The 16,712-nt window shown below is 41.2% G+C and overlaps 1 protein-coding gene across 1 annotated transcript in view; it reads right to left on the minus strand.

Annotated features, from left to right (window-relative positions):
* Nucleotides 1-16,712, minus strand: part of B4GALNT2 (beta-1,4-N-acetyl-galactosaminyltransferase 2 (SID blood group)) — a 32,929-nt gene that overhangs the window by 4,513 nt on the left and 11,704 nt on the right. Inside the window, exons 3-10 of the mRNA XM_073004364.2 lie at nucleotides 9,368-9,505; nucleotides 8,953-9,059; nucleotides 8,327-8,364; nucleotides 7,108-7,288; nucleotides 5,948-6,034; nucleotides 5,156-5,343; nucleotides 3,163-3,303; nucleotides 435-654 (exon numbers count right to left, since the gene is read on the minus strand). Of these exons, the coding sequence (XP_072860465.2) occupies nucleotides 435-654; nucleotides 3,163-3,303; nucleotides 5,156-5,343; nucleotides 5,948-6,034; nucleotides 7,108-7,288; nucleotides 8,327-8,364; nucleotides 8,953-9,059; nucleotides 9,368-9,505 (1,100 nt within the window). The remainder of the gene's footprint in view (nucleotides 1-434; nucleotides 655-3,162; nucleotides 3,304-5,155; nucleotides 5,344-5,947; nucleotides 6,035-7,107; nucleotides 7,289-8,326; nucleotides 8,365-8,952; nucleotides 9,060-9,367; nucleotides 9,506-16,712) is intronic.

The following is a 16,712-nucleotide window of genomic DNA, read 5'->3' on the forward strand; positions in this document are numbered from 1 at the left end:
CTTTAGACTTACCTGTGCCACTGGGAGAAGTAACAAACACAACAGTTTAACATGAATGCTGCCAAGCAATGCAAACACACTCTGGAAACTTGTACCCTTTACAGTGGACCCTCTACTTACAGAATTAATCCGTATTGGAACAGTGGCTGCAGGTCGAAAAGTCTGTAGGTCGAGTCTCCATTGACCTACAATGCATCGAAAACTGATTAATCCGTAACTGGCCGTTTTTGTTCCATTTTGGGTTTTTTCCTGGTCTGCAGGTCGATTCTCCAACTGTAAGTCGAAGCTAAATTTTGAAAAAGTCTGTAACTCGAAAAGTCTGTAAATTGAGCCGTCTGTAAGTTGAGGGTCCACTGTACATGCTTCCAACAGGTGTTAAAATGCTACACAGACTTAGCCAAAACCATATTTACGTGCAGAGGTGATGTGCTTACCTAGGTGGGCTACTCTCAGCAGCTTTGGATCAAATCCAATACTTCTGCTCTCCTCTGTACGAGCAAGAAAGAAGTTGACCACACCACTGGTGACCACACAGTTGGGAAAGCCTTCCAAAGGATGGTAAGAGCCGTGTCTGAGATGCACGCAGCCGCTTCCCTCTCCTTCCTCAACGATGATCTTAAACTTGTAGTCGTTTCCGTCCACACTGCCTCCAACCTATAAATTATACAAGCTCCAGATCAGCACTAGCCAGCCTTGCAGTGGACCCAGATTTTGCAGACATATTTTAACTGTTGATATTTGCATGGTTCATTCCATTGAAGACACAAAGAGTGGTGTAATCATTGCTTTTTAGTCTGCACACTAACCAATGAGGGTTCATTTGGGCTTCAATGAGAAGTTCACCAGAAGGGGGAAAAATCAGTTTGGATTTTTGTTTAAATATTATTTTTCTATAACTCTTAAATCCCTCATGATCGTGCTGGCCTGAGTATTTTGGGAGTTTAACTACTCCATCACTGAAACTCATAGCACAGTGGTTAAACTATAGTACTGCAGCCCAAACCCTGCTCATGACCTGGGGTTCTGTCCCAGGTACCTGGCTCAAGGTTCACTCAGCCTCCCATCCTTCTGAGGTAGGTAAATTAAGTACCCAGCTCTTAGGGACTGGGGGGATGTGTAGCCTGCATAATTAAATTATAAACCACCCAGAAAATGCTTTAAGCTCTGTGGGGTGGTATATAAGCAGCATGCTTTGCTTTTTCACTTTTTATAGTCCAACATATAGGAACCTTTCCAAATTCTGCACAAGATTTCCTCAAAGTCACATACAGTATTTGTTACTAGCAATCTTCCCCTGTAATGTGGAGCTGCAAATGTAGGAAGTTTGCCCATACATACTTGGCTTAATAATAGCATAATTTTTTTCTCAGCTCAGAAAACCAGAATGAAGGCTAGTGCCTAAAATGCTAAAATATTACTTTGGAAACAAAAAGTTGGGAGGTGAGGATAGGAAGTTGCCATTCTCAGCCTCCTGGGGTAAAGATCCAATTCTAATTTTGCTGAGCACAATTTTAGTCTGTCTCATGGTCAAAATACATGAAATGTAAAGTGTGCGACTGCATTTACCATGCTTACATTTGTTATTGTCAATTAGGAGGTATCAAAAGAGACCAAGGGGGCAGTCAGAACTGGGACTGCACTACGCATGAAGGCCTTTATTTTTCACACTCCACTTTAAGAAGAGCATTCCACAAATAGCAACACCAAGATTATTATTTTTCAAACAATGCAGTGTCAGTGTCACTCCTTGTACCCCTAATCCTGATAGTTCATCCCACTCATCCCCAACAACTTTGTAACATACAAGAACACAACTCAAACTCATCAAATGGAATTACACATTTAATCATAACATATAATCTGGCCCTTGGTAATTCCCAACATAGGCCCAGGGAACAGAAATCCTTCGTCATTATCTTCCACCTAGGATATGGTTCTGTGGAGGTTAATATACTGTGGCAATATTAAACCACCAGAAAGAACACGTCTACGGAAAGAAAATCCTTGACCTAGGCTTTCAGTTTTTATAGTTTAGATTAACTGACCGCTTTGAATTGATTAAATTAAAGCCCCTTTTAATTTATATGCAGAATGCATCATGCGAAAGGCTGGACTGGAGGAACCCCAAACCGGAATTAAGATTGCCAGAAGAAATATCAACAACCTCAGATATGCAGATGATACCACTCTGATAGCAGAAAGTGAGGAGGAATTAAAGAACCTCATAATGAGGGTGAAAGAGGAGTGTGCAAAAAATGGTCTGAAGTTCAACATCAAAAAAACTAAGATCATAGCCACTGGTCCCATCACCTCCTGGCAAATAGAAGGGGAAGATATGGAGGCAGTGACAGATTTTATTTTCTTGGGCTCCATGATCACTGCAGATGGTGACGGCAGCCACGAAATTAAAAGACACCTGCTTCTTGGGAGGAAAGCGATGGCAAACCTAGACAGCATTTTAAAAAGCAGAGACATCACCTTGCCGACAAAGGTCTTCATAGTCAAAACTATGGTTTTTCCACTAGCGATGTATGGAAGTGAGAGCTGGACCATAAAGATGGCTGATTGCCAAAAATTTGATGCTTTTGTGGTGCTGGAGGAGGCTCTTGAGAGTCCCCTGGACTGCAAGGAGAACAAACCTATCCATTTTAAAAGAAATCAGACTTGAGTGTTCCAATACTTTGGCCATCTCATGAGAAGAGAAGACTCCCTGGAAAAGACCCTGACGTTGGGAAAGTGTGAAGGCAAGAGGAGAAGGGGACGACAGAGGACGAGTTGGTTGGACAGTGTCATCGAAGCTACCAACATGAATTTGACCCAACTCCAGGAGGCAGTAGAAGACAGGAGGGCCTGGCATGCTCTGGTCCATGGGGTCTTGAAGAGTCGGTCATGACTTAACGACTAAAAGACAACAACAGTTACTTGGGCTGAAACTGATCCAGACAGATCACAGTGGTCCAGGTGATGTTGGGAACATTGATTTCTCATTATATTAAGACCCAGACCCTCTCAAGTTGAGCACCGCTTGTTCTAGAAAAACAGTGAAAAATAAAATTTAAATAAAATTTTAAAATCCATTGTCCAGAATCAGGCTGAGCCAATAGTAGAGTGCCCATTAAAACCAGGAAGTTGGAGGATGAGAAGACTGCCTGAATTTCATACCACATCCAAGTCGGTTTTCTCTAACACATCCACCAGTTTCTCAATCTTGGTTTTCTCAGTGAATGAGAAGTCATCATCGACCCAGAGGTAGTATTTGGTTGTGACTTGGGAGATAGCCAAGTTTCTTCCTGCAAACCAGCCCTGATGATGAAACAAACCAAAAACAAGAGTAAGAACACGGACAATTGTTTCACTGACAAGTTTTAAAATTTTCCCACAACAGGAAAGTTGTGCAGCCTTTTGAAGCAAGGTTTGAAAATAAAGTTGGGTAGCCCATGGCTTGTACATGTTGTTCAAACACAACTCCCATCATCCCGCACTACTGGCTATGCTGACTGTAGCCGATGGGAGTTGCAGTCCAACAACATCTGCAGAAACACATGTTGCTCAGCTGGCTTTAGTAGGAGAGGTGGATGGGGACCTGGCCAGGCTCACACATTAATAATATACAGTATGTGAAATATCTATGTGCCACTTGCCATATCAGGGACGTGGTGGCACTGCGGGCTAAACCGCAGAAGCCTGTGCTGCAGGGTCAGAAGACCAAGCAGTCGTAAGATCGAATCCACGCAACAGAGTGAGCTCCCGTCGCTTGTCCCAGCTCCCGCCAACCTAGCGGTTCGAAAGCATGGGAAGGTAACAGCGTTCCGTGTCTAAGCCGCACTGGCCATGTGACCACGGAAGATTGTCTCTGGACAAATGCTGGCTCTATGGCTTGGAAACAGGGATGAGCACCGCCCCCTAGAGTCGAACACAACTGGACAAAAATTGTCAAGGGGAACCTTTACCTTTACCTTTTACTTGCCATATCTGTACTTCAGTCTTTGTTTCTACACTATTCCAATAGTGCAAGAGCCAGTACTATACCTCTGCTTCCCCTGGGCTACCTATGTTTTGGTATAAAGCTCTGTAATATGAGGGAAGAACCAAAACTATGGCTCCTTTTCTTTCCAGTGATAACTCTTGAGGTGGGTCTGGGGTACCTTTGACTCAGCCCCAGACCTTTTTGCCTAAAATTCCCATCATCTCCATTCAGGATAGCCAGCGGGTGCTGTGGAAGTTGTAGTTTAAACCAGTGGTTCTTAACCTTTTTGAAAGAAACGCCCCCTTGAGCCATTGAGGAAGTTATCATCGCCCCCCTCCCCGCGTTGATGTTATTTATTTATTTATTTATTTATTTATTTATTTATTTATTTATTTATTTATTTATTTATTTATTTATTTATTTAAGACACTTAAATCCAATGACCCCTGAAAACAAAATTAAATTCCAAGAAAATGAAATGCCCCCCAAAAAGTAACATTTAATGATTTAGTTGCAAGTGAATTTTAAGACGCAAAAAGAAATATAAAAAGGGCATAAAAACAAATTTGCAGGAACTAAAAATTTCAAGACAAAAAGTCTGAAATTAAATTAAAATTGGAGGAAAATATATATTCATTCACACTGTTAAAAAGGCTGCAGCCATCTTCACAGGTTTGGCTTGCTCCAGCGCCCCCCTACCACCCCCCTTCTGCTCCAGCGCCCCCACGCCGCCCCTTTTTGTTCTACCGCCCCCATGAAAAATGAAATCGCCCCCTGGGGGGCATTATCGCCCACGTTAAGAACCACTGGTTTAAACCATCTGAAGGGCCAAAGATTCTCCAGTCCTGCCCCAAGGCCTAGTTCTTATGCTGTATAGGCAGGGTAGCTCAGTTCCTTATAGCAGCCTTATAAGAAGCTCCAAGCCACAAAGGAGCTTACTTTGCATCTCTTCTCCATCTAGGCTTATTAGGTACTCCGCCCCTCTCATCTCTAATAAGTTCTGTTAGCTGGAAGGGAGCCAAATCTGTAAATGGCTGGGGAACAGGCAAAAGCTGGCATATTCAGTATATACCCCTTTGCCCATCAAGCTTTTCCCCACCAGTGCCATATATGCTGAACAAACAGTCAGGAAATCCCCGTTGGGTGGCATTAAAAGACAAAGCCAGCCACATTCGTGTGTGTGAGCACCTTTCCAAAGGGCATGATGAAGTGTTCAACATTAGCTTCTTGAATTGTCTCTGGATGTTCACTGTCATCTGCCACAATGATTGTTATATCTGGGTAATATTGCCGTATGCTCTTGATGAGAACCCGCAGCTTGTGGTAGCGCAAGAAAGTCTTCGTCGTGATGGTCACCAGATTGCGAATGTTGTTCTCTAAAGCACAAAGAAAATGAAATTGGAGGGTGTGGGGCATGTATGGTTTTGTCTCCCAGGGTATAAATACTCTGTAGCCTTGTTCGGACCATTGCTGGAAGATGAATAAAGCATTAAGCACAGAGGTGAACTCGGGCCAGCCAATAATTCTCTGTCTCATTTACCTCACAGGGTTGTTGTGCCAGTAAAAGGGGGGAGGGGATCAAATATACTGTCCTGAACTTCTTGGAGGAAAGTGAGGCTATAAATATGACGAGAAAGCTAGCTGATTCACAGTGGAAGAAGGAATGTCAAAGGGATGTTTTGGCACTTATGCTCATACCTAGATTCATAAAATGTTTGCTTTTGTTACATTTATTTCATGTACATCCCACTTGTTCTCCAATGAGCTTGGAGCAGCTTAAATACCTCTCCTCTTTATTTTATTTATTTATTTAACTTTATCTTCAACAGATCACTACCCAATCATTTTCATGGTTCTCCCAAGTCGAATGCCCTGTCCGCTATTCTACACGGCTCCACTTTGGCTCATATTGTTTCAGAAGAGCCAATAATGATTTCTGCTCTCACAATGTTGCTGTTTGTGTGTGGACCCAAAGCTCACCTGGTCCTGGGTCAAACAGTTTAGGAAGGCGTGGTTGCTGGATGGTCACAGGAAACTTCACATGATGGGCTCCAATTCGGAAGCTCACTAGAAAGCAAGCGGTGAAGCAGGCGGTTGCTTAGTTTCGAAGCTCAGGAAGGTTACAACTCTCAGAACTGAAGTGGCTGTGCCAGGTGGTCACCGGCAATAACAATAATAATAACAACAACTTATAATTGTAAATGTTAGACAATTTTCTCAAATATTATAAAGACTTGCAGATCTTTCAAATAAAGTGAGCAGAGCTGCAAAAAAATGATAATAATAGCAACAGGCTACAGATATTTTGTTAAAATGTCTTGCTATATAATACCAGTCAAATATTGTTTTGATTGTAACAACAACAACAAAGAATTAGCGCTAACAGCAAATATCAAGTCCGCCAAGAAAAAGATGAAACTGTGTCAGACCTTGCCTGTGACTGTCCACAGACTGCAGAAACAGATTACAAAACCAGACATGATGGAGTGGCAAAATTAGTGTACTGGTCAGTATGCAAAAAATATAAAAAACAAAACTTGCCAGCCTCTAAAAATCCATGGGAACATCAAGTAGAGGAGGTGTCAGAAAATGAGGAAGTCAAGATCTTGTGGAGTTTCCAGATACAAACTAATAGACAACTTGAACATAACACACCAGACAAAGTAGTAATAGAATGAAGGATTGTTTTGATCATTGACATTGGAATTCCAAGGGATGCCAGAGTTGAAAATAAAGAATTGGAAAAACTAGCAAATAACAGAGACCTGGAAATAGAAACACCTCGCCTCTGGAAGAAACACACTTCAGTGGTCCCCACAGTCATCGGGACTTGGGGAACAATATCAAGAAATTTCACACAATGCTATAAGCAGTTGCAGATCTCAGAAATCACACCATCAGAGCTACAAAAATGGCAATATTAGGAACAGCACACACACTGCCCTGATATTTAACATATACTTCTGGTTTTGGTTAAAACTTGTATCTGTTAGATAATACCAATATTTTATAATTTTGACTCTGCCTGAAGTTTAATAACAATAACAAACAACAACAACAATACTAATAACAATAATAAAATTATCTTTTTCTCAGCTCTGAGTGGGAAGGCTTCTCCAGACATAGCAGGACTAACTCACCCATGTCCACTACATCAAGTAGGTATTTTGTACTTGTGTATGTGACATGCTGCAAGATGTGATTCAGCAGTGCCACATGGGCAGTGGAGATAATCAGTTCTTTCTCCCCTCGTCCCTGCACCACATCTTCAGAAACATCAGCAAGAGTATTCAGCCCACCAAAGGATGCCTGAAGAATCACCTGTAGTTTTTGTAGAAAGCGAGAACAGCAAGAGATAGAGAAAAAACCTTTAGGGACAAGGAAATACCTTCTCCTTATCTAAACCAGACTAAAGGTAAAACTGAGGGGTATAGGGAAATGAATAACATGGATCTGAAAGAGCCGTGAAAGAACTGATAACTCTCAGGAGATAGGTTGTGAGTCGCAGTTCTGAGACCGAAGGAAAATGATGCTTCTGTGGAAATACCTGTGCAGTGTAGTGAGACTTTGCTCAAGGGATGGGTTGAAGCAGCTGAGACCCCAACTAAACTGTCTCAGAAATCCCCCCAGATGTGGTAGGATTCTTATATGTGCAGCTGGGAAATAATTCCAGGCCACTGATCTTCCTCCCAACAGTTCTTTATTTTTAAACTGAACCTGGATTTGCCAGCCATTCACACACCTAGGAGACTGACACCCTTGATGCTCCAAGTTCAGAGCATTAACCTACTCCTAGTACTGTCTTTCTACCGAACTTGTAAAACTGCTCGCTCTCACTCACTCTCGTGCGTCCCTTTTATCTACCTCAACTTACCTCTCCTCCCTTATGATGTCTTTAACCTACATATGTTACAGAGAGTTTGCCAACTATCTCACAATCTTTAACAGCGGAAAGATTTATTGTCCTCTTTTGTTTATCAAATTAGATGGTGGAGTCTTGGCAGCTGTAGCAGACAGTGGAATAGAACATTAGAGAGGAAAAGCGTGGCAGAGGCACACGAAGCCTACTATGGGCCTGAATAAGTCTCATTAAAATAAACAAGAACCAGTCAAGAAAATACAGCTTCTTTGCGATTAGTGGCGAGATAAAAGATTTTCTCCCATGTCCCCTACCCACCCACTGCAACTGGTTCAACATTCAAGAAGCATGCCGTTTTCATAGCCTGAGTCTGCGCCCTTCCTCACTCTTGTTTCTCACACTTCTCGAAAGGAATGTGCCCCTCTCCCCCTCCCCATTACAATGTCTAGCCTGGAGCACTACCACCTGTTATGTCAGAGCTTTATGAAATATCACCTCACCTTGTGTCCTTCTGTACTTGCTCCATGGAAACCAAGGCCTTCAAGAAGAAAAAGCAAACAGACACTCAATTCAAAACAATAGCATGGCACAATATTATGTTTCAAAAGTGCCCAAAAGTGTCAGACAATACTCTCCAAGGATAGAACCAGCAGGCCAAATCTTTTTTTTTTTTTTTGTACATGGAAAATGGAAGTCTATATCAAGATCTGCCCACGTTACTATGGATTCTGCACATTTTCTTGGGCCGGTTCTATCGTTTGTCAGAGTGATGCAGTCACCTGCATCAGGCAGCAGATACTCAGGGATCTGGAACAGGAGAGAGGCATGGGAGGACAGAGCATTCTGCCCTGAAGCCTGTCTGTGCCCTGAGGCGTAGTGAAATATATTGTCCCAATGCTAGTGTTGAAGGAACGTTATCCAACTGTCAGACCAATTGGCTTCGCTCTGTGGAAATGTGAGGGTGGCACACCATCTCATCCTTTACTTCTGGCAGCAATATATCTTGGACCAACCCTATCAGTCAAATTAGAATTTCTCTTCTTCCAATGACAAATGATGTTATTGATCAGGAAATCCTCTTCCTCTTTTAATTATTCAGACAGCAATTTAAATTAACATACAGTACCTGGAATCACAATGGTGTGCAGAGGCATCACCTCAGCTCCTTGTATGGGATAGCTTAAAGGAATGTTTGGCTGAGCAACAAGGACATCTTTATTCACGAAGGAATATCTAGAACAAAGCACATACACAGTCCCTGTTACCCATCAGGCTGCTGTGTTTTGGAACCACTGAAGTTTCCAAACCTATAGAAGGTCCAGAAGAAATTCACAAGGATTTTCAGCAGGAATTACAGCATGGAGGAAAGTTTGGTTTCAAATCCGCAATCCCTTCTATTAGTACCAGCATTACGTTCTGCTCTTTGGTCACCCAAATATTTTGTTTCCTTCTTGAATGTAACCTAGATAAGCCATGTGCGGGTACCATCCAGCCTGATTTCTATCCCAGAATATGCTGCACAGATTGAGACCTAAAGTTACCTTCTTTGATAATCACTGAACTCCTTTTCTCGTCTTTCTGTGAGGGGAGCAAGTTTATCTTTATCGATGAAGTTTTCCAGCTGGTAGGCTTCCATCTTGTCGGATTTGATGCACTCACAGTAATTCTTTGGTCCTAGCCTAATAAGAAAGGGAGCAGGAGAAATAAACAAGAATGACAGTTTTGCATGTTAGGTGCACGACAATTGTATGGAGAGTTTTTTTTAAATAAACATACCCTGTCCATGTTTTTTCTTTTAAAGCAAGAAAATTCGATGAATCCTATGATGTCCATCCAGGTTACTTTAAGTCACTAATACATTTGATTCTTGGTGTCTAGTAGTGTTTGTCCTGCCCAAAAGGCAGGGTTTGTTTCATTTTGGTTTTTTGCAATTCAGAGAGCTGACTGGGGTAGGGAAAAACAATAGCACAAAAATGCAGTTGCTCTTGACTATTATAGTTTCACAAAACATTTCCCAGGGCAAATCAGAATGTCACACAAATGTTGAAGCTGCCTAGAGCGGTCGAAATGACTAGATAGGCGGGGTATAAATACAATAAATAAATAAATAAATAAATAAATAAATAAATAAATAAATAAATAAATAAATAAATAAATAAATAAATAAATAAATAAATAAATAAATAAATTTTAGTTCTCCAGCTCTTGCCATCAGGCTAGATAGTACAAAACGCTGATGCATCAGAGGAAGTGGGCTGCAGTCCAAAGATTGTGCCAAATAAAATGTTTTCGAATATATAAAATGTATTAAAGGTATCACTAATCGTCCTGGTTTTTTTGGTGTTTTTTTTAAAAGTCAGTTAGTACGTATTTCAAAGCTAGGGCTATTGTGTTGTGATTGCTAAGAGAGACCACGTGACACCAGATCTGAAAGATTTGTACTGGCTGCCAATCTAATTAAGAACTTATATTTTCAAGTCATGAACTATCTTTACATTTTGTTTCTGGCCCAGGTTTCCAGTTCATACAGAAGGACTCCACAGACAGTGGTGACTGCCGCTTCAGATTGTCTCCTGCTCTCTGTAATTTTTTTTTGTTTTCTGCACATATATATATACTTATATATATATATATATAAGTAGAGAGGAGCAGAAGCAAATAAGCAAATGCTATTCTCATATCAGGTCTCCAACGCCAGCAACTGCATCTGAAGCATGTTCAAGTCTGGCCAATTTAGTTCTCCAATTACAGTATATTGCAATTTAACTGCCACCTGGCTCCAAATCATTGTGATTTTTCCCACATACTCCATTTGAGTTCAGCTTGGTTTTTGGGAGGAGGGGACTATTTTTGGGTCTTTCCCAATCCGCCAAATAGTTATCAGGAGGACATCTTCTAGTTCAAATGATTCAATTGATTGATCACCTAGTAATGGCTATTAGCAATCGCAAAAGATAATATCTGAGCAACCATGACACCACCACCCTCCTCAAAGGCTGTGGTCTCCAGTCCTCCATGGGATAAATGAGGTGGTTAACATAAAATTAAAAACATGAAACAAAATGAAAAAGAGGAGACACGAGGCAATGTATGAATAATCATTTACAGAGTATCTGCATCTTCTGCCGTGACCTCTGGCTGTTGCAATCTATTTCCCCAACATCAGTAAATGTTTTCCTCCAGAACCCCACTTCTAGTTTTATATTTCCTTTCAAGCAGAAACAATATTCTGCTGATTATGCTCTCAATGTCATAAAGACAAATATTTATTCAAGGAATTTAGTTCATTCCTTCAGGCTCCCTCGCTGGGTATTTGTAAGAAACAATTAAAAACATGGATGTTTAGGCAGGCCTTCCCAACAGATAACTCCTGACGACTTTTCCCTTCTCCTATAGCTCTCCCATTTTGTTTAGTATTTTTTTTCATTTTCGTTATGTAAAATGGTTATATGTATATTATTGTATTACTTTTATGTTGTTAGCCGCCTAGAGTGGTCCTCACACGACCAGATAGGCGGGATATAAAATAAATAAATAAATAAATAAATAAATTTCTTACAGAACATTTTCCTCTACATGAGCAGCCTGTGTTCTGAGGAGAGGACTTGAAGATTTTGGGGCAAGAAATCACCCTGATTAGACTATGAGCTGCCCCACTTCTTTGTGCCAGGACACATTTGCCTTCCGCAACCTAGTGTCCCCCCAGATGTGTTGGACTAAAAAAAACCTTCATGATCCCCAGCCAGCAGTGGCCATAGCAGTTAAGACCCCTAGTCCATGAAACTTGTGGGAATCTGGGATACTACAATCCTGTATCCCCATGTAAAGGTAAAGGTTCCCCTTGACATTTAGTCCAGTTGTGTCTGACTCTAGGGTGCGGTGCTCATCCGTGTTTCCAAGCCATAAAGCCAGTGTTTGTCCGTAGACAATTTCCATGGTCATGTGGCTAGGGCAACTAGACATGGAACACCGTTACCATCCCATCATGGTGGTACCTATTTATCTACAGTGGTGCCTTGCTTAGCGATGTTAATTCGTACCGAAAAAAATCGATGCTAAGTGATAACATCACTAAGTGAAATAAAAAAGCCAATAGAAATGCATTAAAATGTGATTAATGCGTTCCTATGGGCTTAAAACTCACTGCTGAGCGAAGATCCTCCATAGCGCCACCATTTTCGGTGCCTCTAAAGCGAGGAATCCGTCCCAAAAAACAGCAGGCGGCCATGTTTTTTTCCCGGTGGCCATTTTGAAACCACCGATCAGCTGTGCGAAAATGGGGGCTTTGCGATGATCGCTTCCCTGCAATCATCGCAAAGCAAAAATACCCCATAGGGAACATCGCAAAGCGATCGCTTTTGCAATTGCAAAAAGTCCATCGCAAAGCAATTTCATCCCTATACGGAGCGATCGCTATGCGAGGCACCACTGTACTCGCATTTACATGCTTTCGAATGGCTAGGTTGGCAGGAGCTAGGAGAAGCGACGGGAGCTCACTCCGTCGCGTGGATTCGATCTTATGATTACAGGTCTTCTGACCTCGCAGCCCAGAGGCTTCTGCAGTTTAACCCACGGCACCACCACTGTATCCCCATGTATTTTATAGAAATGTATGTAGATGTTCTTTCTGATAAGCAAGCTTTTTCACCCAATTCAATTGCTCTGAATTGCTGACATCTGTTTGCCTAGGTCACAGACCTCATAAAAGCTACTTCCTGTAGCCAAGTGACGTTTCTGCTTTCTTATCTGTTGTTCATCAACCAGTTGTTGGGGCCCATGTTTCTCTTACAATAGGTTATGCCTATTGTCTGGTGGCAAACCCTTATCATCAACAGCCATTATGGTTATCCTGGATGAGAATGATGTAAGTTATCTCTTTGGTCTGTGTACATTGTAGGCTTCTGGGTTCCCCTGTCTTGCTGTGGGGATCTGCCTCTGAGGCAGCACTAGATATGAGAAGCTAATCTTACCAATTGACTAAAAGCAAAAAGTAGACTTTATAGACACCGTTTAATTAGAAGAGGATAAATCATTAAGTGCTGAGAGTGTGCTCATTTCCTTCCCAGAGAAAACAAGTGTCTGTTTATGCTTGTGAAGGAGAGGCAAGGAGTGCGCCGTCCTCCACAAATGAAATTACCAAGGAAGAGAAAGGATGCATAGAAGGGGTGTTAATTGAGATAGAACAGGCTGATGTAGTAGAGAAAAGATCTACGGAGGTGTGTTTTGCTGACGAAGGGGGGGAGGAGTTGGACCTTATAATGTGGGAGGAGATAAAGGAGGAAAAAAGCGCGCGCGTTTTTAGTGTTTGGACCGACACGAATCCAGACAAGCTGGTGAACCGAGGGGTACAGACAGAGCCCATGCTCGGAATAGGAGCTACTCCGGAAAATACCGCGGGCTTCCCGAATTTAGCAACAGGAGGCGGTCTGCTCCCGGATCCCTTTTTCCCTGGAGGGAGAGGAGTTAAGTACGAGCCCCTAGAATGGACAGTAACAGTTCATCCACGGAACTACCCTGGGGGAAGGAGAGTTATCCGTCCTGGGCCAGAATTTCAGCAGAAGCCCCCCGAGGGAGATTGGGCGAGGCACCCGTGCTGTGGCACGGTATGTGCAGTACGGAGTGCCCCCCTCCGTCCTATGACAGACAGGGAACGGTTCGGACCGGCACCCTATTAGAAGGTTTTGAAGACCCGTTATCAGTACGCCCCAAGAAATATCGTTTATTATCTGAAGAATGTTTGCAAGATCCTTTTGATTCTGACGCGTTAAGTTCACTTGTTAATAAACGCTGTTATGTTGAAAAGGACGATGGGCCTCCGACTCTCTTTCCCGCCTTCACCACCAGTGCCCCCCCGGGTCCAGATGAACCTCGTGACAATGCTCTGAGCCACTTTTGAGGTAAATGCCTCTCTCCCTGCTCTGTCAAAGTCACTGCCCTCTAAGACAATCACACACACATTGCCAAAACAGGACAAAGGTTCACCAGCTTGCATGCAACTTACACAGGCCATTTTCTATCATCATCACCATGTGTCTTCAAGCCAATTCTGACTTACAGTGACCCTTTTCAGTGTTTTCCATGTAGAGAAAACTCATAAGTGACTTACCACTCCTTTCTTCTAGGCCCTAAGAGCATCCGAGGACTTTGCATCTTGCCGAGGACCACACAGGCTGGCTCTGCTTTGCAGGAGACACAGTAGAGTATTGTGCTCCCAGCCTCTAGCTCAGCAGCCAGATATTTATTGAATCCATTACCTAAACACCGAGCTATCCAGCTAGCTTATTATTATTATGTACTTACGCAAATTTAGAAATAATTACAATATTTTAAATAGAAATATAACATATTGTATTAAGTTAAAATGTGATCAGGATAACAGATCTGTACTGTTTGCTCAGCCTGCTGTCCAAAGCGCTAACAACAGATGGGCAACTTCAAGAGCCCTTTCTTCTCTACCATCCTATGAATCTTTATTGTGAAACTTGGTTTGGACAGCATAGTTCTTCAAACAAGGATATTCCCTGTAAATGTAAGACGTAGTCATTCTACAATTTCCCTTCTGTCTAAGCTATTACCACCCATCCCAAAAGCCCTGGTTCCATGTGTCATAATCAGCTCCGGGTCAAAAAGTGGCAAGGACATGAACAGAAGGTGAGTTTCAACAGAAATGTGGTTCTCTCTACTAATACTAAGGTCCTCAAGAACCATTATGAAGATTTTTCTCTGCAACCATGACTTCAAGCTGAGGCTTCCAGGCCACTGTAGGTCTATCTGCCCTTCTAGTGCAAGGGCAGGCATTTTTCTTAGGGTTAGGAGCCATTCTTCAACTTGGCCAAGTGCTCGGAGGCTGCACTTCTGAAGGGGGGGGTGTCCAACGTGAAAGTGGAAGTGAAAATTAAACTGTGTTTTTCTCGTCCCATTATAGTAAATAATGGCTTTCTTTAATATCCATTAAATACTTCTGATAAAAAGGGTAGTTGCAGAGACCTTTGGGTAATGTGGGTGCCATATAAATTATATAAATAAATAAATAAATAAATAAATAAATAAATAAATAAATAAATAAATAAATAAATAAATACATACATACATACATACATACATACATACATACATACATACATACATACATAAATAAATAAATAAATAAATAAATAAATAAATAAATAAATAAATAAATAAATAAATAAATAAATAAATGGATTTTACATAGGTTTTAACAGCCAGGTTGAAAAGAATGAGAAAAAAGTTTTTCTCTGTGTGTTCTTAACATGCTTAGAAGCTAAGCCATTTTTTTACTTTTTATAGGGATCTGAGACATGTATTTAAAATCTATTAAACATATATATCCAAAATCCATTAAATATGTATATTTAGAATCAATTTAACATATTCATTTACAATCTGTGAATTATATTAATTTAAATGTATTTTTAAAATCCATTACATGTTTTTATATAAAGCCATTACAGTGGTGCCTCGACTTACAAACTTAATCCGTTCCAGAAGATGGTCGTAAGTTGAAGCACCATTTCCCATAGGAATGCACTGAAACACGATTAATCCGTTCTGGCCGTTTTTTTGGTCCAATCTCAAGGCCCCAGTCGCAAGTCGAAGCATTCGTTCCCATAGGAAGTACAGTCATGCCCCGCTTTACGACTGCCCCGCATTACAACGAAACCGCATTATGACGAACTTTTTGCGATCACAAAATGATGGTCTGAATAGCAGTTTTTCGCTTTGCGATGATCGGTTCCATGCTTCAGGAACAGGTTCTTCGCAAAACAATGATTTTAGAACAGCTGATTGGCAGTTTCAAAATGGCCACCAGGTAAATAAAATCCCCCCCCCGTTGTTTTCTGGGACGGGTTTCAATGCGCTTCAATGGGCTTTTTATTTTCACATTACGACGTTTTCGTTATACAGCGATTTTGCTGGAACAAATTAACGTCATAATGCGAGGCACCACTGTAATGGAAAAATGGTTAACCCTTCCACTACTACTAGGGGGAGACTTTTTTAACCTAAAATGACAGATTAAAAAAAAGGGCAGGAAAGGAGGGAGGGAACAATGGGGAAAAGAGGAAAGAAAGAAGGTCAACACTGGGGCGCACAGACCCCTCAGACAAAGGTTTGTGCTTTTAAGTACAAAAAGAGAGAGGAGAGAGAGAGAGAAGACAATGGGGGGAGAGACTTTGGAGTCTAAAACACATTTTAAAGTCACACATGTTAAACCAACATATCTTAAACCAACACCTTTTAAACAAACACATTTTAAACCCACATATTTTACACCTACACATTCTTAACATACACATTTTAAACCAACACCTTTTAAATCAAACACCTTTTAAAACAAAAGAGAGGTCACAGTACACAAACCCTAGGAGCCACAGAATAAAAAAAAAAGCCACCCATTCCAGCAACCAGACCCCTCAGACAAAGGTTTGTGCTTTTAAGCACAAAAAGAGAGAGGATATATAGAGATAAAAGACAATGAGGGGGGAGAGACTTTGGAGTCTAAAACACATTTAAACCAACACCTTATAAACCAAACACCCTTTAAAACAAAAGAGTACACATAACATAACATAACATAGCATAGCATTGCATTGCGTAACATAACATAACATAACATAACATAACATAACATAACATAACATAACATAACATAACATAACATAACATAACAAACATAACATAACATAACATAACATAACAGAGACTCGATGAATCCTAGGTAGAGCATCCACCAGACAGTACAATGGGAACTGCAGGAATGATGTGAAGGAGAATGTTTTAAAAAACTCCAAAGGTGACTGAACATATTAACAGCTGATTTACTGAATCAGTTCAAGGACCAACAAATTAATTAAAATCTTCCTT

This window comes from Pogona vitticeps, chromosome 6 (assembly GCF_051106095.1).
Source record: "Pogona vitticeps strain Pit_001003342236 chromosome 6, PviZW2.1, whole genome shotgun sequence".
NCBI lineage: Eukaryota > Metazoa > Chordata > Lepidosauria > Squamata > Agamidae > Pogona > Pogona vitticeps.